General features: G+C 41.2%; 1 protein-coding gene across 1 annotated transcript; it reads left to right on the plus strand.

Moving 5' to 3' along the window:
• Positions 1 to 3,347: 3,347 nt before the first annotated feature.
• PPP4R2 (protein phosphatase 4 regulatory subunit 2) lies at positions 3,348 to 25,256 on the plus strand. The gene is made up of 9 exons (XM_065749674.1): positions 3,348 to 3,453; positions 3,900 to 3,981; positions 15,979 to 16,149; positions 20,573 to 20,666; positions 22,061 to 22,098; positions 22,347 to 22,421; positions 22,851 to 22,994; positions 23,366 to 23,634; positions 24,040 to 25,256. The coding sequence occupies exons 1-9, from the start codon at positions 3,420 to 3,422 to the stop codon at positions 24,351 to 24,353; spliced, it is 1,221 nt and encodes a 406-aa protein (XP_065605746.1). The 5' UTR covers positions 3,348 to 3,419; the 3' UTR covers positions 24,354 to 25,256.

Raw genomic sequence — 25,256 nt, forward strand, 5'->3', positions numbered from 1 at the left:
ATAAATCTTGACACTCCATCAGCTTTAAATCAAAGCATTGATCATTTAATTTCAAATAATTCCCTTCCAACTGCTTTGAGATTTTTCTCATCCTGAGGATCAGATGTCTGTAACAATAAGGAAGCCAGCTCTCTGAGAATGCTCTGCACCTCTGCGTCAGATGCAGTGTGATATGCTGGGAAACAGACACTACGTACCCACCCACAAATGGGACAGCACAGATGCACTGGGAGTGTTCCAGCACCAGGTTCCTGTATCTACACTGGGATTCATACAGACTGCAGCCTCCAAAAGAGCTGTGGCTGATGTAAGATAAGGGATTGTTTGTGCTTCAAAAGAAATGGCAGTGTTTGGAAATCTTGCTTTTGTTCTGAATCAGAATGAAAAACAAACTGTCAACACCTCCTTTGAAGTGAAAAGCAAAATTGAGACAAAACATCAACATGAGAATCAGCACTTAAGATTAACAAAACACTTTCGTTCATCTTGTGAGGTAAAATATTTTTGCTTTGGCTTTTACAGCTCTATAAATATACCAAAATTGCTTGTGTTATTTTGGAAAAATTACACTATAGTCCACAAATGTTGAACCGTCTTAGAACTAAAATACTTTGATCACACTGACATGATGATGCTTTTTTTCAGAAAAGAGTGTCATAGATTGACGTGCTCCTGCAGAAATGGATTTCCATAAAAGGGACGTGGTTCCTGAGTCCTTCTGACACGGCTTAATGAACCTGCTGTGCTGGTTAGGATTGTGCAAAGCAGGTGCCTTCACAGTACACACCTCTCAAAGGTCTCCTTCCTCGTTGGGTCGGTGCTTCTGAAGGGCAAATTGTTTTGAATACCAGATTCCTCACACCTTAGGCTCCAGGTGAAAAAACAAGTCTGCTATTAATTTGAATGATCTTCTAGTTTGTTGAGTGTTGTAAAAGCAGCTTTCTGTCCTGGGGATGTACTGGGAGGAAGGTACGAGAAAGCCAGCTTCAAATGAGTGCTGCATCTGGCACTCAGTTGCTATGGGCTCTCGTAGCTCAAGAAAATGTGTGAGGTTTTTGGGACTGGTGGCTTACTTAGATAAAACCTACACTATTCACCAAGCATGACCAGATTTTTATATTTCAGTGTTTGTACACTTTCAAAATATAAGCCCAAACCACCACAAATCCTTTTTATGTTTTTAGCTTCTTCCGGGTGTTATGTACCAGAAGTGATCTTCCAAAACTCCCAAGCCTCCCAGATCTGTTCAAGGTCGTTTCCTCAGAGGAGGAGGGATGTTCCTTGAAGTGGGCACTTTAAATGGGAAATATATATATATATATATATATATATATATATACATATTATATATATATATATATATAATTTTGAACGGTTCGGAAATGCACAGCTTGTTAGAGTTCTTTTATTGTGCCATGCTGGTGTTCCTGCAGCTGTGAATTTGAAAACAAACAATGCATCCAAACCCTGACCTCTTGTAAATCCATTGGTGTGTATTGGTAATATTTTCAGAAGATCGAAGTCTTGAAGCTTGGCCGTGATTATAGGAAAATGAGCACAACTCTGTTTTGCTGTTACTCTGCTGCATTGCATTTGCTTGGTGTTGTATTCAGTTGCTACGGATTATTTGAGTTAAAATACCTTGCGAATTTCTGGCACACATCAGTGAATGAAATTACTTTAAGGTTCAGGTTAGGTCAGGGCTCTCTCGATACCTAATCTAAACTTCATGACTGAAATAAACGTTATCTGCTGGTCATACACCTTGCTTTGCTGATATTCAGCACTAGAGCTATTGATCTGTGCCCAGGGGGGTTTGGTAGTATGCAATTCGGTGGAACTTTTCATTAGTGTTTTAATCCTAAAGCTCAAAAACCAGTTGTTGGTTGTTGCTGGTGTGAAGGCCTTCCAGGGCAGTACACTAAACTAGCACAGCTGTGCCCTGACTGCTGCTGAGTGCAGAAATCCTCCATTCTTCCTCTTTTCCACATCCCGCTGCTGCTATTGTTGAGAGCTAACTTTGTAAAAGGAATCATTTTCAACTGGATGAAATAAAGGAACGGGACATACAGGGAGGAAGGCCATTTGTGCAACGTTAATCTCTCGCAGATCCATCAGAACTGGCAATATTAGTTTCTGCCTTCTTTTTGTAGTTATTTGCAAAGTGTGATGTGATCATGTTGCTATCACTTGGTTTCTAGTTTGTTCTAATTCCTGCTGTTATTTCGGGAAGAGGAGAATAGCAGTATATTATGCTCTATAACTTCTCAGTTACATATGGATCTTCCTTCAGTGCTGATCAGTGTGAGCATAATTCTTATAAATCAGTGCTCAACCTGAATTTCTCAGGTGTGAGATCAAGTGAAAAAAGGAGATCTGTCCAGTTGCATCAGGCAGAGGGGGATTCCTCTGGTTGAGGCATTGGACCTTGTCCTGCTCCCTCTGAAAGTGCTCAAGAAGTGTTTTGCAGAAGTTTAAAAGAAATCTAAAATGGGCTTTGTGTAAATTTAATGCAGTAAGAGAAAAATCTACATTGGAAAACGATTTATCATGTTTTGTTATGTTTAAAAATGCCTGTTTTTCTTTCCTAACGTGAGGAGTGCATTATTGCTCCCCAGTAACTACTCTGCAAGCAGCACTGGTGATTTAAATAAAATACGTAGTGGCTGCTTTTCTTACAAGGTATGCCAAACACCTCCTGAAGAAGAGTAATTATCACTTCTGTTTCATTAATAAAGACACACAGGTATGATTGCCTAACTCGTTAGCTCAAGCTCACTCTACATATCAGTGATGAAACTCCACACAAGCTTTTTGTATTCCAGGATTCTATTTACATGTTCATCCCTTGAAAACAGAAGGGAGAGATGAACTTGCGGTGAATTGCTTTGCTCGTTGAGCTAAGTGAAGCCGCTCTCAGCGTCCTGAAAAACAGCAGTGCACAAAAATACAACCTATTTCCATGGAAATATCTCTCCTGGAGGAGACAAAAAGCTTTTGGAAGTGTGTATTTTGAATTCTTTTTTTTTTTCAAGAAAACAGAAAGTGGATTTTTTCTGTTGTGGCAGTGCATGTAGGGATTGGAAGACGTGATGAACTGTGAAACTGAAAGTTGAACGTGGGCCTCCGCCTCTCGAGGCTCGTTTTGGCCGCTGGGGGCTGGCGCTGTGGGGCGGGGTGCGAGGGTCGGCGCTGAGCCGGGCCGCCTCCCTCAGGGCCGCGCGCGGCCCCGCCCCCGGTGGGAAGGAGGGCGGGCTGTCGGGGCCGCGCACGGGGACGGCCCGGGCGCCATGTTGGAGGGTTGCTGAGCCCGGGCTGTGTCTGCGCGAGCGGCGCCGGGAGCCCGTGTGCTGCGCGGGGCTGGGGGGGCGGCGGAGGGGAGCGGCGCGGAGGGCGGCGGGGGAACGCGGGCGCGGATCATGGACGTCGAGAGGCTGCAGGAGGCGCTGAAAGGTGGTGCGGGGCGAGCGGCGGGGGGTGGGGGAGCGGCGTCCCCGCGTTTGGGGGAGGAGCGGGGCTGCCCGGGGGTTTCCAGGGGCCGCGGGGTCCGTCGGGTGGGGCTGCCCGGGGGCTCGCTGTACGGCCGGGGAGGGCCGAGCGTGGGCCCGCGGTCCCCGGGCTGCCCCGGCCTGGCCCGTCCCGGCGGATGGAAGCGGCCGCCGCCGCTCCGCAGAAGTCGCGCACCAACTTTTGCCGCCCAGGTGCGCGCGTTTCTTCTCCACGAGGAAATAGCTCCGGGCCGGAGGAGCTGCCGGGATGGACGGAGGCGTAGTGGAAGCGCGGAGGTGTTTCTGGGGGGGGGAGGGGTCGTGTTGGTAGTTCATGCACTGCCTACGATTTTTTAACAGGTACGTTTTTTGTCCTTTTCCGTTTTTCTCGTGCCGCCCTTGCGCCGACAGATTTTGAGAAGAGAGGGAAGAAGGAGGTGTGCCCGATCCTAGACCAGTTCCTCTGCCATGTCGCCAAGACGGGAGAGACCATGTAAGTGGGACCGGTGTGACCCCGCTGCGCCCATGGGGTGTAATGCACTGCGGGAACGGGACGCTGTGGGGCCGCGTCTGCGGGGTGCTCCCCTGTGCTAAACGAGCTCCCCTGGCCGAGTGCTGACACTGTGCGTGTTTGTTCTCCTTGCTGGCATGGAGCTTTATGTATTTAAGGCGCCCTTTCCTGCGCAGGCGTTACCAACCACAGGAAACCTGTTGCTCTCACTACGGTTTAAGCGACGTTTATTCCTTTTTTTTGGTCTGTTTTTTGTTTTTAATGGAAAGTTTCACTCATCGTGTGGCATATCTGTTGCGATACCCTCAGCGCATTCCCGCGCTGTACCCAGCGGCTCCGGGCTGTCCCCGGGCGGCCCAGTGTGCCCCGCAGGGACGGCCCAGGCCGCGCTCCGCCGCTCCGGGTGACCCCGCTGCGGGGCCGGGCAGCGCGGGGTGACTTCCGGTGCGCTCCGGATTTGGCAGGAAGCGGGGAAGGCTTCTCCGCGCGCGCTGCTGTGTTGGCTCACTTTGTGGCAGCAGGGCTCCTTGTTTGCGAGGCCTACTGCCGGGCTTTGTTCTGGCTCCCAGCTTCCCCGGCTCACTGGAGTCTGGCCTTTATTTTTTTTTCTTTTTTATTTTTTTTTCCTTTATTTTTACTTGATTTATCGGAATCAGTGGTTTTGAAGTTCTCAGCTGTACTTTGGTCTTTGAATAGAGGGCTTTGGCTCTGCAGACATACATAGCTGTGATGCTCAGTGCTTTGGGATAGCACTTACTTCAGTGTGGGCTCATAGTTGCGCTTCTTGGGTCTGTGTAATAGATTTATCTTAAAATTATTAAAACTATTGCCTTAATCTGAATGGGAGCCACAAGGAGCTTCATGTAGGCCCTGGTCTTTTGTGCATTCAGAGTTTTTGTTTGTTTTTTTTCCTGGCCTGTAGTGTTTTTTCAGCATTTTTAAACCTTTCATTTACATTATTATTTTTTTTTCCAACTGTCAGATGTGCGTATCAGAAGTATTCAGTATAATCTGGAGGAGGACACAGAAATGCTGTTCTGTGCCATCTGATTTGCTTCCTGTTGTCAGTTGCATTCTATTCCATCTAATATGTTTCTGTTTTCACTATTGTGAGGGAATCAGTAAAATTAAAATCTCGTGGTGGGCGTCTGTGTAAAGAGCCTCAGTGTGCGTTTATAAGAGCCAAGTGTATTTTGAAGCTAGCACTGCTTGAGCATTGTAATAGAGTTCTTTTTAGTTTTAAGTGTTCAATTACACAAGCCTACTAAATGTATCAATTTGAAACGAGCTGAATGTTCTTTATTTCATTTGATCCAAAAATAACTTTATTCAATAGAAATCTCAAACAGTAAGAAATGTGTTGTCTGCAATTAAGATGATGAATTCCACAAACATAACCTGTACTAACGTTTCTTGGGATTGTTCCAAAGTTCAGAGCTCAATCTGAAAAAAAGCAGATGATTAAGTCAGGTAATTGCACAGTTTGCAGGCTTTCTGAAATGGATTTTCTTCATCCACAGCCTGTTCCTGGAGTAGCTCAGAGTACCCGTGGGAGTGAGGACCAAGGCAAACAGGGACAGTGAAACGTGACATGATTTTCTTTGAGTTGTTTCTAGTAGTGTTATATATTGTTTGGGGAGGTTCTCTCTGCTTTGTAACTTGCTATGAAGCTACTGCTTCTGTTCCAGGTTAAAATGCAGTGTTCTCACCCTTCACACCTTTTCCAGATGTCATTACAGCAGTTCTTATAAAAAACACACAAAAACATTGCTTTGAAGTGGTGCAAATAAAGTAAATTATAAAGTTTTTTTGAGGTTCTCATGGAAGCATTGTCATGGCATGCATCTCTTGCCTTATAGATTGAAAGCATGGTCTCCTGTAAGCCATTGTGGTACCTCCTTTCTCCCTTTGGTTTCAATGTTCTTATTCATCCCACTGAGCTGGGAGCAGGTACATTAAGCTGTAGTTTCACCCTTGTTTCTTCTGGCAGCAGACTTGGCTAATTCAGCCCTTGTGTCACTGTTTCATTTGTGCTTGTCCAACTGTTTACGTGGCTGCATGGAAACCTGGAGCAGGGATCTGCTGGCACTTGTAACTTCCTTCTTGGCAGTTGTGTTTCTAATGAGAAAGGGTGCATTGGTCCACGGTGTTGTGTTCAGGTTAGTGGGATTGGCACAGGGCAGTGCAGCTGAGGGGGGAGAAAACAGAGGGTGGGTTATAGGAAGCTGCACTGCAGCTGTGACAAGGCTCTCCAGAGTGTCTTTAGTAATTAAATGCCTTGTTCATTTATAACGAAGATCTGAAATAAAAATGCTGCTAAATTTAGTTTTTAGTGTAACCTAAGCTGTGTTATCAGTGCCATATGTAAGAGCATGATTGTGAAATCACGTGTGTTAACTTCATCCATTTGAAGCTTAGGACTATCTTCCTGTGCAAGGTTAGCCATTCACTTAATTGTTCTCAAGATTATGAGCTGCATTTTCAAAAGCCAGTCCAAACTTCTTTTATTATACATGAACAGAATCAGAGGATTGATTGCTTGATTACTTTGAAATAGCTTTGTTTCTTAACAGTTGCTATGGTAAGACTTGCCTTAGGTGAAATGTAAAGTTTATGGTTCAACTCTTTAATCTTGTGTTAAGTCTTAGGATTTTTTTTTTCCAAAGGAGTATGTGTCCTTGATTGTCTTGACTTCCCTTGGATATTAACATGGAGTTTCCTTGGTGAGGCCAAGGTTAGTCAGTGAGGATAGTATAATGTGTTTTTCTGTAGATGGTAAAAGAGCAGCATGACTTGCAAAACTGAGGAGGGATGACGTTTGTTCTTTATGCTTCATGGTCTAAAGAACTTCTTATAAACATACCCTGATTTTAAGTTATCTTTTTAGTTTGTTTGGTTTTTTTTTTTTAAGAAATATCTTTTTTTTCTGAAGTAAAAACAGCTGCAAGAGTGATAGCGAGCAATTCTTGGCACTGTGATACTAGAGGCAAAATACAAAAGTGAAAGAAAGAAAGAAAGAAAGAAATTTACTATTGCCTTGTCTTTAAAATGTTTTTCTCTCCTTTTAGGGAATTTTCTTGGATGTAGAGTTGCTGCCCTTCAGTAGCAAAAATATTTCTAAATCATGTATTTGGGTACTAAAGAAAGAAAATCCAATTTGTTTCTTATTGGAATTTTCCTTTGGTTTTAAGGTTGAAAAGAAAACGCAGAAAACAAATGAGATAAAAAAGGCATTTGCAGTTCTTTCAGTACTTCCACTGCCCTAGGGGCAGGGAGCTTAAAAAGCACAGTTCTAATGTCTTACTGTAATGCAGGGTGCAGTACAGCTCCTTTTCAACAGTAAAGAAATGCAGAAGTAAATTGAATGTTGAAGTTTCCTTGAGGATTGAATAAATGCAGTTCTAGAAAGTTTCTTGGGTCAGGCTTAATAGACATGATTGTAGAGCGGATAGGAACACCTTTAGTGTGACCACAGGACAGTATGAGTTGGGAAGGAATTCTGGAGGCCTTCCAGTCTGGCCTAGTGCTGGCTAGAGCTAATTCCCAAGTTAGGTTATGGCTTTTCAGGTTTTGTTTTCTTTCAGAAGTCTGTCAGGGCAGTTCCATAACCTGTTTGTTGCATCACTTTCACCACGTAACTGCACACTGAGAAACTGCTTTCTTTACAACCAGTTGGAACTGTCCTTAGAGTAATTTGGGTGTGCAGCCTTTTACCTCTCATTTGAACAGTGCTGAAGGGAGCCTGTTTCCACCTTGTCTGTACACAGTTGCACCTTCTATGGTGAAAGACAGTGGTTTATTCCTCTATCTGAGCTTTGTGTCTTCCAGAAGACAGGCTTCCATAGCCTCCCCACGGGTCCTGTGCTGCAGCTGTGTCACATCTTCGTGGCCTTCTGCTTCTCACACGCTTTCTGCTCTCTCTTTGTATTGCACAACTACTGGACGTTGTATTGCAGTGAGAAACTTGTTGGTGCCAAGTAAGGGCTAATGTTGCTGATAGTGCTGACACACACCCGGTGTGCAGGTGGCAGTTGTCACTCACTGCAGTGACTGATGTTCATCGTGCTGTCCAGAGCACCCGGGATCCTCTTCTGTAGAGTGCTTACCTTGCTAGTACTCAGCCTTGGCTCTTGTGTGGACTTGCTCTGTTCTAGCTGCAGGATTTTGTACCTTGTTCAGTTGGATTTCCTAATGCTCCTGCTAGCCCACTGCTGCAGTTCTCTGAGGCCTCTCCAAATGACAGTCATGCTGCTTCCACCAGTGCAATGCCATTGACCGCTGCTGGGGAGGGTTAGTGTCCTCTGAGCCCATGGACTACAAAGTGGGATGAGAGGCTATGCTGTGTCCGTTGCAGGGATCGACTGCAGTCAGTCATTGCATCACAGAAGTCAGTCAGGTAGATCAGACACGGTTTGCTGTTGCTAAATTATATAACTCACATTTACAGTTATGTAACCATAGTTCTTTTGGAGATAACAGCAAAAAGCATTTTCAGTTGTTTCATGCTGTTTCGTGTCCCCGTGTGGCAGTAAATGTGTTTTCTGACTGGGCTTTTGGAGCAATTCTCCAACTTGTATCAGTTCAGCTTTTATTTTACAGCACTGAAGTAATTCGCCACCTGAAGAAAAGATTTGAGTGGAGATGGTAGCTGTGAAAGCAGCCAGGAATAAATTCCTGTTCTTACCCATAGTACTTTAATAATGCGTTCTGACTTTTTGTGCAGTCATTTGTTTCAGATATGTAAATCATAGTTGTATGGCTTTTAGCTCATCTAGCATGCTTGAATTTGTCAGATTTTTCTATAAGGATTGTTTTTGGGTTTTGTTTGAGTGTCATTTTGTTGCTTGACTTGTGTATGTTAGCATTTTTTTTGGTAGTCCTTGTTTAGAGGTGAATCATTTTCTGGAAATGGTTAAAGCTGCTGGGGAATGCGATTCCTTACGGAGTTTTAAAATGAAATAAAACAATTCTGGAGTTCCTGCCATGAGCTGCTATTCTCTGAAAGGAGTCTGTGTGTCTTTGTTAGTAAAGGCCTCTTCTGTTTCCATAGTGGTGACTGAACTGAGAGAGATGTGAGTAAACTTCCTTGCATTGTTTCCTGCTGTTATTCCCCACCAACTCCAATTCCACCCATACTGCGTTTTCTGTCTCCGAATCCACTCGTGCCTCCAAAGGACAGGAAACTGTTTAAGAAGCCAGCTGATTTATCTTCTGAAAAGATTAGGAGCAAGAAGCTAGAACGCACCCGTATTATAAAAATTACCCATGTAGCAAGTGTACAGTTGTGGTCCTTCAGAGGAGTGGTCACAATGAACCACCCCACTGTTATCTTATACTAGTTAGTGTTGTTGCATGTGCTTTAGTTTTCCTCTGTTGATGTCCTCATTAAGCTTTTTTTCTGTGTTCCTATTCCTCTGCCTCAGTATTACCTCTGTTTTCCAGTGGGCCTCAACTTCACTGTTCCTTGACCTTACTATTGGCTTTGATCCTTACTATTTAAGTACTTTCCAGATGGTTGGGTATTGTTCCCCATCATATTACAGAAACTAGGATGTCTGTTTTTGCTTTGGTCATGTAGTTGATGAACTTGCTCATCAATTGAGCCTTGTTCCTGTGGACGGATCTTGGGAAGGTTGGGAAGGTTTGTTCTTTAGGGTACACACAGTGGGAGGGGAACAGAGCAATGGATGTGTGAGAGGGAGGATACAAAGTCTCATTGTCTTGGCAGGGGGTGGTTTGTCTGGTTTGTGAGTAAACAAGGCTGACACTGCTTTTTCAGAAGCTGTTGTGTCTGGCAGGTCTCCTAGGTTCAGAGATGATGCTCCTCGAGGACAGTTGCAAGATTTCAGTGGTGTTTGAGGTGCAGAAGCATTAGGGCAGTGATTTGGTAAGATGGCTAAAGCTGATGAAGCTTGGCTCAGAAGTTGGGAGGGAGTATGATGATGCAGAAAGACCTAAAGCTTGTTTGTCAGGTCATTCTGGGTTGGGGTGCCCTGTCTCAATCCAGGCTTCATGTATGTGGGGTGAACTGCCTTGTGTAGAAATTGTTTGGGTGGATTTTGGAAGGAATTAGTAACACAAGTGCTATTCACTTACACTACTTCCAGATCTGAGTGAAGTGTGCCTGTTTATGGGACAATGCATGAGCTGACAGGAGCTGTACTACAGTGCAGAGTAAATTAATAAAGGGTAGGATGCCTCTTCCTTTATCTGTTTTCCCAGCTCAGTATAGTAAACCTCAATGTGACCTACTGTGCTTGAGTCCCATGGGTGACACTGAGCTCATTTGGCAGTGGTGATGGCTCCTTAAGTTAGAGCAGTTGCCATTGTTTATTTGCTTATTTTATGCAAATTGTGAAACCTGGAAGAAGTTCAGTGCCCTCTGTTATTCAAAATGTGGAATTTAGTTTATGTGTGAAAGAGTCAACATCTTTACTGCTCTGGTAATTGTATCTATATTAATGTTACTTGGAATGATTTTACTTGGAGTGTGTAACTTCAGGAAGACTTTAAAGTACACAGTGGATGTTTTTTAATACTTTGCTTGAAGTTTGTTCCCAGACTTCTGCTGCACAATTTTATTGAGCAAGAACAATCCATTGTATGTTTCTGTATTCTCCATGCATCAACTCTAGAGTACTATAATTACATTGTGCCTTTGTCTGATGGATTATTTTTCTGCAGAATACCTGTTGTATGGGATGCACTCTGAATTGTGCTGTGGATTTCCTGCAGAATCTCAGATGTACAGTGTGTAACATCACTCTGGAAGCCTGCCTTAGTCAACATTAATCTTCAGTTAGATTAGATTTGAAATAAGAAAAGCTAGGGAGAATCTAGAGAATTGTTGTCCAAATGGAAACGCAGTGCCCAGTTAAAGGCAGGTCTGGATGATTGCATGGGTGGTTCTGGGGAGGTATTTTGGCACAGAGGTGATGCCTGTCTGCTACTCATGGGAAGTAGAAAAGGTTAAACTTGAGTGAATTTGAAGGTAGGGTGAAGTTGAGATATGCTCTTTTTTTTCTGGTACATAAGGACAGCTGCTTCAAATGTGGCTTTGCACTCTGTTGGTCTATTGGGGTTTGAAGGGGATACATGGTTGCTGGGTAGACTTCATTTTCTGCGTATTTTGACTTTTCAGATGGCTTTGGAGGTCACATAGGCAGATCAGAATACAAAAGAAACCATCTTGGGGGAAAATTTAGTTTTATTTTTTACAGTGTGGAGAGATGACATTCTCCAGCGTACCTTCCATCTTCTATGAGCTCTAGAGCAAGGTGGAAAAGAGAGGAAACAATTATTAAAGTTGACAAATCATTTCATTTGAAACAACAACAAAAACACCTGTTTCCTACAAGCAAGTGCCTGAGAGGACTTGCTATAAATTAGCAGTAATTGTGGGAAGCTAATATGGGAGACTCCTGACTGGGATTGTCTGCTGGTTCTTTCATTGTGTGTCCTGGGGACTCCATGCTGAAATCAGGTTAGCTGGATGTTAAGTTTGTGTGCATCCTAAGTATACCATTTGGTTCAGTCTTCATTTTTGTTTTTAATTTCTGCTTGTCAGGTAGCAGTAGTAGTAGAAGGGTGGAAAGGGAGGTACTCCCTGCTTTTACCTAACACTGCATTCTGAGGTATCTTTCATGATCTTGTTCAATATCTTTTCTTGGTTCCCTTTTCATATTAAGTTATTTCTGGCGTGTAGTATCTATCCAAAACAGATGGCATCCTCTTAAAATTTAAACCAAGTGATTTTGTAATGAACTTAAACACTGAAATCTGAAGACAGACGTCCCACTGGGACTCTTAATGCTTTAAGTACATAGTTAAGTCTCTAGAAGCTTAATGTCCTTCCAGTATAATGTTATTATTAATTACACCTGTAATCTGTGAAGCAATTCCAGAAAGATTTGTGAAATAATTGCAGTTCTTCCATTTCAGGAGGTGGCTCTATTTCAGGCATACTGAATTACTTCTCCTGTTCTTCAGTTAATGTTAGGTGTTGTCCTGGCTTTCCTTCCACATGTCTTATTGAGGTTTGTGAATTAAAATTGTGTAGCTTTTATTTAAACCACATGTAGTAGCTTGGTGCTGTACCTGGCATCCTGTGCTAGAAAGTAAGATACATAACTTAATCTATTTCTGGTCTGCCTTTTTGGGCATTTGTTCATTTAGTGAGTTTGGGGGTGAATACGTGAAGGAGTACCACTACAGTGTGTTTGTTCAACGTGGATAGCTTTTCTAGCATCAGTTGGAAAGGTCCTGTGTTTGTGTGAGTATTGCAGTTCCTGCTTGCTTTCCCTTCCTTGCTCTAATTCTCCAGAAGCTGGTGTGTTTTCCTGTGACCCTCCAGGTTTCAGGACTCAGTTTCCTCAGTAACCTTTCAGAATTACTTATTACTCGCTTTTTAATATTTGTAAAATCTTTCCTGAGCAGCTTTGCTACACAGCATTGGCTTTTTCCTCTTTCTGCTGAAATTTCAAGTCTCCTGTTGTGTGGTCTGTAGGGCAGGAGAATCAGTTACAGGTGGTAGGAGGAAGATGGGAGTTAGCTCTCTGACATACTGGTGCATCTGATGGGGGTTCTCCTCTCTCATGGAAACCAGTGCAGCCAGGGACAGAGCAGCTTTCTCATTTTCAGCAGTGCAAATATTTTAAGTAGGTGAGAGATAAGGGAATTAGGGAAAGTACTTCTGCATATCAGCTGCTTTCTTTTCCTCATTTCCAGAGATGTGGGAGTGATAGGATTAAATTATATCCATCTAAAATGCAATCTTGTTTTTGCTATATATGTTCAGATTGATGACTTTTGTGCAAATCACATTAAGCAGGGAAGCAGTCCTATCTTGGAAAGGAACAGTTTTTTACGTAGTGATTCTTCTTTTAAGTGAAAGTATAGCATCAGATCAGGGGAAGTTTCTGTCAAAGTCTGTCCTTGAGGAGTGCTATTTATCAAAGAATTGGTGAGTTTCTCAGGCTGGTTGATGGGTAGCAGTGGATTACTTCCAACAGATAAGCACTTAGTTTAAGTACAGGTGTGAAATGGTTTGCTTTTATTACAGAACAGTGTTAATTAATTAAGGTTGTGTTAGTTCTCCTTTCTGCTCTGCTGCTGTGAAGTGGTCTCTCTCAGTGGCTGAGTCCATTCTTGTATTGGTGTAGATGTAGAGTTGCATTTTACTCCTTTTGTCTTTCTTCAGCGAGCATAAATTTGTTCTCTTCATGGAGCAACTTTTTTCATCCTGGATTTTGTGCCCCTTCTGGGGGCAGAAGGGGGCATGTTAAAAATATTTTTTGTTTCTTTTCCTGGGTATTTTTTTGCTTGTCACTTTATTTCAACTCTGTGTTCATTTTGTATCTTCTGTATCTAGGTTATTTTCCCCCACCTGTTCTTAGCCCTTTCTCATGGTTGCTCTTTCTTTACGTGTAAAGATTCTCAAATCTTTCTTCTGATTTTCATTTTTATTGTCTGTTCAGTCAGGTGCTAAAAGTCTGTTAATACCTCATGGCATAATTACTAGCAAACTCGGACACACAGTGTCATCTGTTTGAGTAATTCACAAAGGCAGACCAGGCTGATGCTCTCTTTCAGTGTTCTGTGCTTTCATCTGTGACTGTTAAACTTTCTTCACTTCAAAATTTGCAGGTTTATAATACTGGCATTTTCATTTCTCTCGGGTTTGTGATGTGTGATTCTGCTCGGATACGTGCATGTATTCAAGCAGTAGCTGGGAAGCATGCTGTGATTACTTCATTTCTTCCTGCCTCTGCTGACTTCTTTCCTGGCTGGGAGCTTTTTTAATAGAATCAGGTTTTGTTTTCTTTCCCTCTAGCTTTCTGTATCAGAGCAAAAGCTTTAGGCTGACATAAGGTTGCTGGAGTTGGTGGGAGGGAGGGAAGCAGGAGGACTCTTTCTTTAAGCAGAAATGCCGCCTTATGATGATTTAGTCTCTGAATTACAAACTCATTAGCCTAGGGGAGCTGTCTTTGTACAGATGTAATTACACAAGATGACCCAGATATGGTAGTGAAGATGGTTTAGACATACATAAAGTGTGTGTGTGTGTATATATATATGTATGTAGTATATAGCAAAGTTGTTCATTCTCTGTAATGTAAATACACTGAACCAGAGCATCTTAGGATAAGGTCGTTTTTGAAAGTATTGCTTCTGATGATACTTCTACAGATCATAGTGTTCAGAGGAATTTCTGTGTTTGGGAGTTGCTGTAAAAGCTCCAGAGAAGTTGCTAGTACAGAATCCCAGGTCAGCAGGCAGGGAGAGCATGGGTTATGGAAGACGTGTGTGTTTAGAAAGGGCTGATTCTGTACAGTGCTGAGTGGGAAGAACAAGTTTTTTGTAAACAAGTCTGCTCAGGAGAATGCATGAATAGTGTTTTCTCCATGGAATTTCCTCAATTTGGCTTCTTTACAGAGCTTAAATTGTTTGCCAGCTATTTTCTAGAATATAAAACTTAATGAGGTTGTACATAAAGCTATTTCGAAGGTTTTTTCCACTTGCATTTGGGTGTTGATTTAACTAGGGAAAGTTCTTAGCAAACTTTGCTCAATTCAGTGTCTCCCGTTCTAACAAAGCAGCTGCAGTGGAGATGTTGTATGCTCCAGCTAAAGTTATTCTCAGGGAGCTTGTGCAACGTGGAGTATGTTATAATTCTGTCTTTATCTCTTCTCATTACAGTTGGCTGGCTGTGTGCCATGTCTTTTAGTGCATGCTTGTGACTTACAGTACCTAGCTGTAGATTGCTTTGTGAAGACATAGGATAATTTGTCTTGATCTCTGTGTTGTATTCAGTAACAGATTTTTGCCCATCATTTATGAACTAATTGTTTTTCTCTGTCTGAGATGTGAGATTCACGAGTTGAGATGATACCAACCTCTACGTGTCATCTTCATAGACTGATGAAAGAGGAGTACTGATTTTTCTCCTTTGACACTGATTTTTGCTGAGTGGTCAAAACCAAGGTTGTTATTTTAACTATTTCTGTCTTTGGATGCGAAGCCAGATATTTTTGAGCTTTTGGTTTGAGCGGAGTCTTTCAGAAGTTAAGAAAAAAGGAAGGGGGATTTCAAATTTTGTAGTAAATTGTCACAAGTGTAGGTAAGTTTTACTGTTAAATACACATAAGTAATTTTATTTCAACATGCTTTAATTAATATAAATCCTTTTTCAATGCAGCAGTTGTGACCGAAATGAGTCGGTTGTTTTCAGGTGCCAGTACAAAAAGCATTTGCCATCAGGAGCTGGGAATGAGTTGTGTGAGTGGGGCAGTGCTGCAGGAGGGCTTTCTCAGTACTTTCTGTCCTTGCCTGTTGTATTCAGTTTAGAAACATTCCTGAGAACTTACAGAATTCTTTGCGTGACAGAACCCAGCGTAAGGCAGCAGGTAGTCGGTGTTCCCAGGTAACTTGTTGTGGATGTGTTCTTCTCAGTTATTTATGAGATTGGAATTGTGATACAAAATGTATTTGCCTTTCTTTTTTGGGGCTCCATTAAATGCTGTTGAGGATGCCTAGGTGTGGGAGGGTTCACTATAAAGGCCTTTCATACAGTTTTGTAGCAGAAGACATAGAACACTGTGTACAATTGCTGTGTGGTTTCCAGACTTGAAACTCTTTTTTTTCCAGCGAGTTCAATGAAAGCTTCAGGCTGCACTGTATGCTCACTGGTGGTGTGAAATATGCCTAATTTCTGGACAACTCTGGGTTTGTATAGTTCACTGAAGAGCTGCCTTACCCTGTTCCTCATGGCTGTTGACTTGTGTAACTAAGTGTTGCTGTCATTTTTCAAATAATTAGCACACTTAAAATTGATTAAGAAAAAAGAGATTACCTTAGTGCCTCATTCATCGTACAATACTCGTACTAGCCTGAGTTTTATTTTACAGACATAAAGTTAAACTGTTTTTCTGTGGTTTTGTGGCTGACTTGCATATATCTTAATTCTTGTGTTCTGTGCAGGGTTCAGTGGTCTCAATTTAAAGGCTATTTTATTTTCAAACTGGAGAAAGTAATGGATGATTTCAGAACCTCAGCTCCTGAGCCAAGAGGGCCTCCCAATCCCAACGTGGAGTATATTCCCTTTGAAGAGATGAAAGAAAGAATCCTGAAAATTGTCACTGGATTTAATGGGTATGTAATATTTGTTGCCTAAATTCAGGATTAGAACAATAATCTATCATTTTTTAACCTTAGAATTCTGCTCTGTCTTTGACAGTTCATCCCAATTCCGTAGATCAGCGAGTAGAAATAAATGTATACCTTGGAAATACTATTACAGAAGTTTCACAGCTTTCTCTTACTATGCTTTTAAAATAATATATATAATAGTAATTTATAGTATAGTCTTGGAATGAAACTGTTGCTGCTCTGTGGCATGTCTGCTTTTTCATTGTGTCAGTAGATCTTTAGCAGTACGCTCTGATGGGAGATAGCTACTTCCATGTGCAGGTAAAATAGCTTCAATTAAAGCCAGATTTCCATTAACACGATTTGAAATAATTAGTGGGATGGATTCTTTAGGTGTTACTTCTCAACGAACCTGTGGCAGTTCAGTAGGTTTTGAAGAACTAATGCTGTGATAGATGTGGTGCAGCAAGGAGGCAAATATGCCTGGTTTTGAATTGTTAAATCCTGCCAGATTCAAGCCTCTAGTTGAGGCAGCACTGGCTGAGAGAGACTTGTGCTATTCAATCTATTGCTGACTGTGTCTTCCAAGTGTGTACCCTTTGTTGCTTTTGTAATTCTGGAAATTCTGTTTCATTTTAAATAAAGCTCCTGATTTATTTTTCGTCAAGGGTGTCTTTATTTGCTGTGTAATTTTAATAGCTTGCGTAGTATTGCTCTTGTTTCTTAACTGGATTTTGTACTTGCTGTAAGTTGAGTCGTTCTGCTTGTGAGAGACTTTGCTTATGAGAGACTTGCTCAGCATCTTTCTCAGCTTGTCAGTCAATGGCATGCTGTAAGACTTGCCTACTCTTACCCTCAGATTTCAGTTTTGAGGTACTGCTAACACATCCTTAGTGTCATAGTTTGATGTTAATGATTTTTATTGTCATTGTTCCATACAAATTAATATACTTACAATGTAAGTCTTTTGTAAGTGAGGTCTGATTCCCTTATGAAGAAAAAAAGCTTTAAATTGCTCTTATATAAGACAGGCTTAAGAAGGTGTAGTTCAGCTCGTTCTCTGCTGCCCAACATTTCACTACTTCACTGAAGCAGTTTAAGAATAAACCCACTCTGTATGCCAGTGTGCCTATCTCCTGCCTCCCCCAGCTTTCTGTTAATGCTTCGCTGCCCACAAACTCTGTAATGTTCTCACACTGAGGAAGCTGTGAATGGGCTGCTGTGATCTCCTGTTGTTCCCAAGCGTACTAAACAAAGCTCTGGGTGACTGGGGCGTGGAGCTTGCTGTGGCTGTGCTGTTCTGTTGCTGTACCACTTGAGAAGTGTTTGACTTGCTCATTCTTCTGGGTAAACCTGGTCTTTGAGGAGAACTGCGTGCATTAGCTGTCTTAGAGAAAATAATAAATAGGAATGTTCCAGAATCTGGGATTTTGGAGCAGTTAATTTAGTAAAAATGACAGCTTCTGCAGTGAGTTTGAAATCTGTGTCGCATGTGATAGGAATGCACTTCCAAAAATGTAACAGACCGATTTCAGTTTGTGCAGTTGTTTGAACTTAGGCTCCTTGTCATTTCGAGGTGTGCATGTCATTGCAGGGTGCCACGGTGCAGAACAAAGCCATTTCATACGGGTTTATTGTTAGCATGTGTTTATTAATGGTTGTTTAAAAGCATAACAGAAAAACTGCATAAAAGAGATCTGAGACTGCCTGTTTTAACCTGGCTGTATCTCACTGACTTCGGGTAATGTTCCTCTAAAGGCAGATTCTCCTGCTGTGCTTCAGAGTTCCTTTGAAGCAGGATGTTCTTGAAAGACTTGCTGTTTCCTTTGCTTTTCTTAGTGAAGCAGAAAGTTCCCAAGTCAGTCAGTCATGGAGACCTTAGATGGCAGGGGAATCTTCAGCATCAAAAAAAGAGAAAACGTTTATAATCATAATAAAAATACAGTGAATGTGCTTTGCATTCTGAGTAGTCTCTCTGTTTTCTATGTTTCCTCAGTACTGCATTTAAAATGTATGGCATGCCTAATAATTTGATCTTCATTTTAAATAAGACTGAATAGTTTAGCTGTAAGGGCTGGGTTTAGATTGTAAGCTTCATGTGATGCTGTAAGTGGTTGCCCTGAGAAGGCAGAAAAGGAGCACTCGTGCTCATATTACCCACAGCTGTCACGTTAGTGTTCATGTATAGATTTATACCAATTTCAGTTCCTGCTGAAGTGTTTTTAAATTAAAAGGGTTTTTATTATTTTTTTAATGAAAGAGTTAATAATTAACTAGAAGTGAAGTTAGTTTTGGTTGGATTTTGCAAACTAGAAAGATTTACTAATGTTGAACCAGTGATATGCAGAGGATGTGATACTGTGACACTTGGTGCCATCTACTGCTCAGTAAACAAAGTTCAGTTTATGATGGAACATTTAGGAGGAAGCAGAATTGGTTTTAGCTTTTGTTTGAAGTTCAAATACGGTGAAATAGGAGTGCAGCTTCAGGTTCCACGCTCTCTTGAGTTTGCTTACTTGAGTAACCAGAACTGTATTGATGTGCACGAGTTACTTCATGTCTTTGTACTCCCAAGTGCCAGATTAGATACAGCAAACTAGAAATTAGCCAGGCCAAGATTCTCCAGCTTGTTTTGTACGTTTGGTTGATGAAAGATAATCTGAAATTCTATATTCTGTTGTTCCTCTGAAGTACCCTGAATTTGAATGGATAGTTTAATCTTTTAAAACCTAATGGAGGCTCTAATTAAAGGCTTTTCAGCCAAAAAGCAAATTAGCTATTGATGAGAAGCAGTAGGTACAGTGCTAACTATGTGGAGCAGTTCACAGATGGAGTAAATATGACTGAGTGGGGGAGTTGGGAAGTTGGTTAAAGGTGAGCACTGCACAGGAGCTGAGTGTTGTCAGAAGGCTCACTGTGTGACCAGCAGCTGCTCAACAGCAGCAGTGTTTGATTCAGTGCTTCATCGATGGAAATTAGCTTGACTGTCTTCCTGTTCCTAGAAGACAAGTTGGTATGGTGTAATTCAGGGTAAAAAGAAAGGAAGTCTTCAACTAGCAGGAAAAATGTGGACGGTCTGTTTTCTCAGGTAGCTGTGTTGCAGCAGCTGGGGCTAAAGGTGCTACGCTGTAGCATGTCTCCTTACAGTCAAGTTTGTAACTTCCTGAGTAACATAATGCACAAACAACTCTGGAAAAGGTATTTAGAGTCGGGATACTTGGTCACTGTGTGCTTGCCTGAGTTCAGGAGGATGGTGGTGTAGTATGATTGGTCGTAGCTGTGCTGACATGTTTTCACTGAACTAGTGGTAGATCCGTGCATCTTTAAAAGCATGGCTTTTTGGCTAATGAAATAAGCTTGAATTAATAAATAAGATTTAAGATGCTGTGTGTACTGAGTTCCTTAGAAAATAATAAAAGGTGAATCTTAAAATGACAGTGTAGCACTATATACATACACATGTATATATATGCACGATTGTATTGATGATGCTGTGGATTTGGTGTATCAGTCATTCTCAGTTAAGAACTGGTTCTTAATTATCACTGTATCAAACACTTCTAGATGTATTTTTGAAATGTTAATGTCAGACTTGAAATAGTCAACTGTAAAAATGCACATTATTTTATTGAACCAACTTAAAATACTTTGTTATTTTGTGAAAAGTCAGAAATCTGTTGAATTGTGACATTGTGTATGAACTTGCAGTGAATGTGTGTGACATCTCAGGTCACAGGTCTACATGTGTAAAACGTTGCATGCTTGAAGGGACAGTTTCTCATCTAAGTAGGATGACACTGAGTGCAGCCTTGTCAGAAAGCAACGTACAAACCTGAGATCACAGATTCATATATCTTACTCTAACTATTTTTATTGAGATGTTCCTTGATAGATGAGTGTAATGTCCAACTGTGGCACAATGCAGTGTTTGTAATGGCTAAAGCTCAATGACTCTAGTAATTCCAACACTTACTGCTTTTCCTGTAAATGTATTTTGTAAAACGTGAAATAAACTACAAGTTGAGAATTTTATTTTTAGATCTAGTGTGTATGACTCAAATTTGTTTTGAATCACTTCCCTTTCTGTTTTATCTAATAAATGCAGTCTTAAACTATTTTACTGTTGATCTGATTTCTGAAGTTAAATACTCACTTTCCTCTTAGTCACTCTAGTGGACTGAGTTGTGGGATGATTTCTTTAGGATACTACTTAAGGGTTCTCATGGTGAGCACCAAAGAATGTCTCAGTATGTGAAATTAATGGGAATAAGGCTTTGACTTACCCTATATTGCTAATAATAACAAATTTCAGTGCTATTTTTTTTCCAGTCCTCTCCATAAGGGGGAGAAGCAATAATGTTGTTGCTTCCTTGCAGTCGTACTCATTAAAATAAAATTAAATTGTTATAAATCTATTTTATTGCAGCATCCCCTTCACTATTCAGCGACTCTGTGAGTTGCTAACAGATCCTAGGAGGAATTACACAGGAACTGACAAATTTCTAAGAGGTGTGGAAAAGGTATGTATTTTTCTGAGAGAACACGCAGCTATACCATCACAATTGCTTTTTGAATAACTTTCAGATTGCTGCCAAAGCTCTGCTGGTATCAGTGTGGCTCATAGTCATAGAATAGCTAATAGCTACTCTTAATTGTGGGAGTCACTTCTGTATGTTTTAATGTCAGAGGAACATGCAGAACAACTTATGTAAAACTTGGAGTACCAGGACTCTGTGTTTTGTTTCCTAAGCAGTGTACAATACTCAACCTGTAGTTTCTGGAGTGTATAATGTCACTCTTTGTTTTGAGTCCTAATTGAAAACAATCCAATAATCAGCTGAAGTATTTTTTCCTTTTAATGTGATACTTTCTTCCACGTTTGGGCTCAGGTTATGTGGAGGAGAAGGAAGCCTTTCCTCTCCACAGTGTGTTTTGTGCCAGGCTTTTAACATCCTTTTCTGTCACACAGTGTATCCTCATAAAAGCACGCAGGTCACACAGTGTCATTTCATGGTATTTGCTAGTCTGTGTTGGAATTTGGGGTCTTTCAATAGATACTTCAGGATATGGTCCCTCATTGGATTTTTTTTATCGCAAAATTAGCTTGAAGCTTCTACTTAGAATATTCAGTCAAAGAAAGCTTAACTTCTCAAGAGTGAAGGGGGCCTTTTTCACTGTTACAGAGCACACTGTCAGATATATTCATGCAGTCAGTAATGGTAAGATGAATTTTGGTCAGCCAAAATGAATTCTGTGAAGCAACAGCTCAAGTTTTGTGGCAATCTTAACGTTAGTTTGGATTAATTTAAGTGGTACTGCAAAAAGTACATTAAAAACAATTAAACCCCACATTTGTAATTTTTCTGAGTACTGATTATGGTAAGACAAACTTAGCTAACTTGTAAGCTAGGTGTGAAAATGGATTCAGTTTTCAGTGCCGCTCAAGAAAGGGATGTAGCTGAGCAAAACACAGTTAATTATTTCTGCCCTTTTTTGTGGGGTCAGAGCAGTGTAACAGTGGAAGTGTGACTGTGCCAAGGTGAGCTGATGGTGCTTGGGCACTCGCAGTGTACGAACGGAGTGTTTCTTCAGTGACTCAGGAGTTTTTCAGCATAACAGAACTTGTTTTGCTTTACAAGGCCACTTCAATCAGAAAATACAAAGATTTAGGCCTCAGGTTTAATGTGGCTGTCTTTGAAAGTAACCCATTCCCAAAATAATGACTGTCTGACCTTGTGGAGGGGGAGCCAAAATGGCTTTTCTCTCTTTTTCCATCTGTTGATATCTCTAAAGAAAGTTTGTTTGAAAGCACTTCAGCAGTTGACCAAATGCTGTAACCCTTTAAGTTCTGGGCTGTTGTCAAGAGCAGAAGTTTCCCCTTCTGAACACTTAACGTGTTTTTTGTGTATTACAGAACGTCATGGTTGTCAGCTGTGTATATCCATCTTCAGAGTAAGTATCATGTTTTCTCAGTTCCTTGGAACTTCAGCATTGTATAAGTAGATAGAAGAATGAGTGCCTGTGTAATGTGTTCCTCTTCCTGATAGCTGTGTACAAAGTAAGTACACAGAGTTTGGTGTTCTATTTGGTATTAATAGTTAATTCAACAGTAGTAAAGTGATCTGTGAGTATAACATGTAGCAATTGGGAAATGTTATTTTATTCACCACGTTCTAATTCTTGTGTTTTATTTATTTAAGGAAAAATAATTCCAGTAGTTTAAATCGGATGAATGGTGTAATGTTCCCCGGAAATTCCCCAGGTTACTCTGAGAGGTAAGTTTAACATCAGGAGTTAATTATTTCTGCAAGGTTGTCCCAGGGCTGGCAGCCTCAGGCCCCCTATGTTTTTACCTATTCTGATCCCAAATTGATAGCTTCATGATAAGGAATACTGATGGAAGGAGAATCATAGAGGTACATGCCGTGCTCTTGTTTGATACTTGTGTGACCTTGTTGCTCTACAGTTTTTTTAACTGTGAAGTTTCTGTGATATTGCTTCCATCAGAGGCTAGAAATTGTACCCAGTAAAAAAGGGAAGTGTAACCCCCTTCACCCTCATATCCCCCAGGATGTTTCAGGATCGAATTTATAGCTGCTTCCTGCCTTCAGGAACAAATTCCTTTTATAAAAGGACCAGTTGCTTGTTATTTTTTGTTTTTCTTCTTGTTGTTGATAATTAACTAATTGTTATTATTTTTAAAGATCGAATGTGAATGGTCCTGGAACTCCCAGACCAGTAAATCGACCGAAGGTTCCTTTGTCAGCTCCTATGACAACAAACGGTTTGCCAGACAGCACGGAACATAAAGAATCAAGTTTGCAGCAAACAGAAGATAAGAAACACAGGTTTGTGAGGAGCAATGTATTTTGAGGCTTTTTCACAGTGAATAGTAACAGGGCTCAGGAATCCAGTTGTTGAACCTGTGCTGGGACGATAAAGTGTAACTGAATGTGCTCTTTCATTAATGTTTGCTGTTAAAGCTGACAGTAGGAACTGTCTGTGATGTAGCCCAACGAGAGCACTGATAGCTGCTTTCATCAGCAGTCAGGTGAAGCAGGAGTGATGATTTTGAGGCTTTCTCTTGTAGTGCATGAAGTTTTACTGCTTTCTTGCAGAATGTTTAATTTGAAATAGCTACTTAAATAAAGCATGACAAGCTGTAGAACATCTTTCTTAAACAAAAACCACACCCTACAGCTGCCTTTGTTGTTTATAGTGACTCACCAGCATCTGACTCAGAAGGTGCTCAGAGCAGCCCAGTGAAAAATAAGCACTCTGAAGATGATCCCGCGGAAGCAGAGGGACATGAGGTAAAAAGACTTAAATTCAACAAAGAAGGGGAAGCCAGAGATGCAGCAAACCAGTCTGCTTCCAGTGAAGTTTCTTCAGGCATGGGGGAAGAAACAGAAGCATCCTCGACATCTCAGGATAAAGAAAAAGATTCTACTTGCGCAAGACAGCACTGTACAGAGGAAGATGAGGAAGGTAATTCGGGTATTTCGATGTCTGTGTGCATTTTCCAAGCAGTCAGGATTTTCTTTCTTTTCATCATTTCCATAAAATTACGTTATCAGAAGATGAGTAAGGAAGTGTAGGGAAGCAAGGAAATGTGACTTTGTTTTTAGAGCTCGTCTTCATCCACGGAGACTGCAGTAAAGTGAAGCTCCTTATGCCATCCAACGTTTTGTTTTATGATATATTAGAACAGTCTGGCTATCCCGACCCTGGCTATTTGGATGAGGTTGGCTAATATTTTGCATTCATGAAGCCTGGGGTTTTCACTTCTTCTGTGTTGTAGAAACTTTGTTTGGCACAGCTGGGAATGGAGAGCAGCAGGATTAAAGTTTGTTTAAAGATGCCTTAGTAATAGTGTCCTCTCACCATTTCTAGAGTCCTTCATGTCTCCCAGAAATGCTGGTCCAGACAGAAAGGATCAAGAAAAAGACACGGAATCCTCAACTGTGAATGAAGAGTCCTCTGAGGAGAGCAATCAAATGGAGGAGTCTGATCAGTCTCAAGCAGAGAAGGATTTACATTCAGACAACAGTGGAAGTAGTGGATCTGGCAGCAGTGGAGCTGACTGCAGTGAAACTGAAGAGTTAGGGTCCTATGGTAGTGAAACTCCAGAAACTTCATCAGAGACCCCTATGGAAAACAGTGAGGAAGCCACGGAGGCTGCAGATGAACCTATGGAGCAGGACTAATTGAAACACTCTTAGATGCAGTATTTTCCATAAGGCTCCGGTTTTACACTGTATAAATAATTTTATGTAATAAAGTGGACCTTTAGTTTTACAAAAGAAGCAGGTTGTAAAATAAACTTCTTGGATCGAACCTTGAAAGAGTTGTACATGATAAGAACTGTGAATACCAGCTCCTTCAGGTCCTGCTTACCGCTGAACTTTCGTTTGGTCAATCAGTGGTTTGTGTATAGTTTTTTTTATTTAGAATAAAAGTTTTTAAACTGGAAGGTAATTATAATTTTGACAACCTTTTTGGAGATTACCACACCTAGTTGTATGTAAGCAAGGAAGCTTTTTGTCTCGTCTTTTTCTGACAGCTCTAGCAGTTACTTCATATTTTGGTTACCGTTTCAACGTTTAACCTGTGAGTGATGGGGTTTCATGCTGGTTTCCAGGTTTTGATTTGAATACGCACTATGAAACCTTACGTTGTGTGTTGAAAATGTGCTGCATTTCACTCATATATGCACGCATGCACACGTATGTGTACCCTCACTGTTCTAAGGGGGAAATGTTCTATTTTTCTGTTTCTACAAAAGATAAATACAGCAAATACTTTTTCTATAGGAAAAAAGTTCACCTTTCAAGGCACTTCCTTTTGCCTCTGGGGAAGACAGACAAAAAAAGGCAAATGAAATCTGGCCCATCTGAAACCCTGGAAATAGTGTTGGAAACACCAGAGTATAACCACATTCCAAGAGAACTGTTCAGATTAACACCACTTTTGTATACTTCTGAGGTGCCTGAGTGGAAGGGTTCCCTTTATTTATGAGAAGATGTGCTTTATGTTGAGAACGTTGTAATGGAAACATTAGCTTAACCTTTTGTAGAAGACATGTTTGGACATACGATGAGGAAGTTTGT

Source organism: Cyrtonyx montezumae, unplaced genomic scaffold, assembly GCF_038088225.1.
Source record: "Cyrtonyx montezumae isolate F1298 unplaced genomic scaffold, pur_monq_1.0 scaffold_6, whole genome shotgun sequence".
Taxonomy (NCBI): domain Eukaryota; kingdom Metazoa; phylum Chordata; class Aves; order Galliformes; family Odontophoridae; genus Cyrtonyx; species Cyrtonyx montezumae.

Coding starts and splice junctions, on each gene's coding strand:
- PPP4R2 (XM_065749674.1), top strand. CDS start 3,420: ATGGACGTCGAGAGGCTGCAGGAGGCGCTGAAAG. Junction 20,667..22,060: donor TTCTAAGAGGTGTGGAAAAG/GTATGTATTTTT, acceptor TGTGTATTACAG/AACGTCATGGTTGTCAGCTG. Junction 22,099..22,346: donor TGTGTATATCCATCTTCAGA/GTAAGTATCATG, acceptor TATTTATTTAAG/GAAAAATAATTCCAGTAGTT.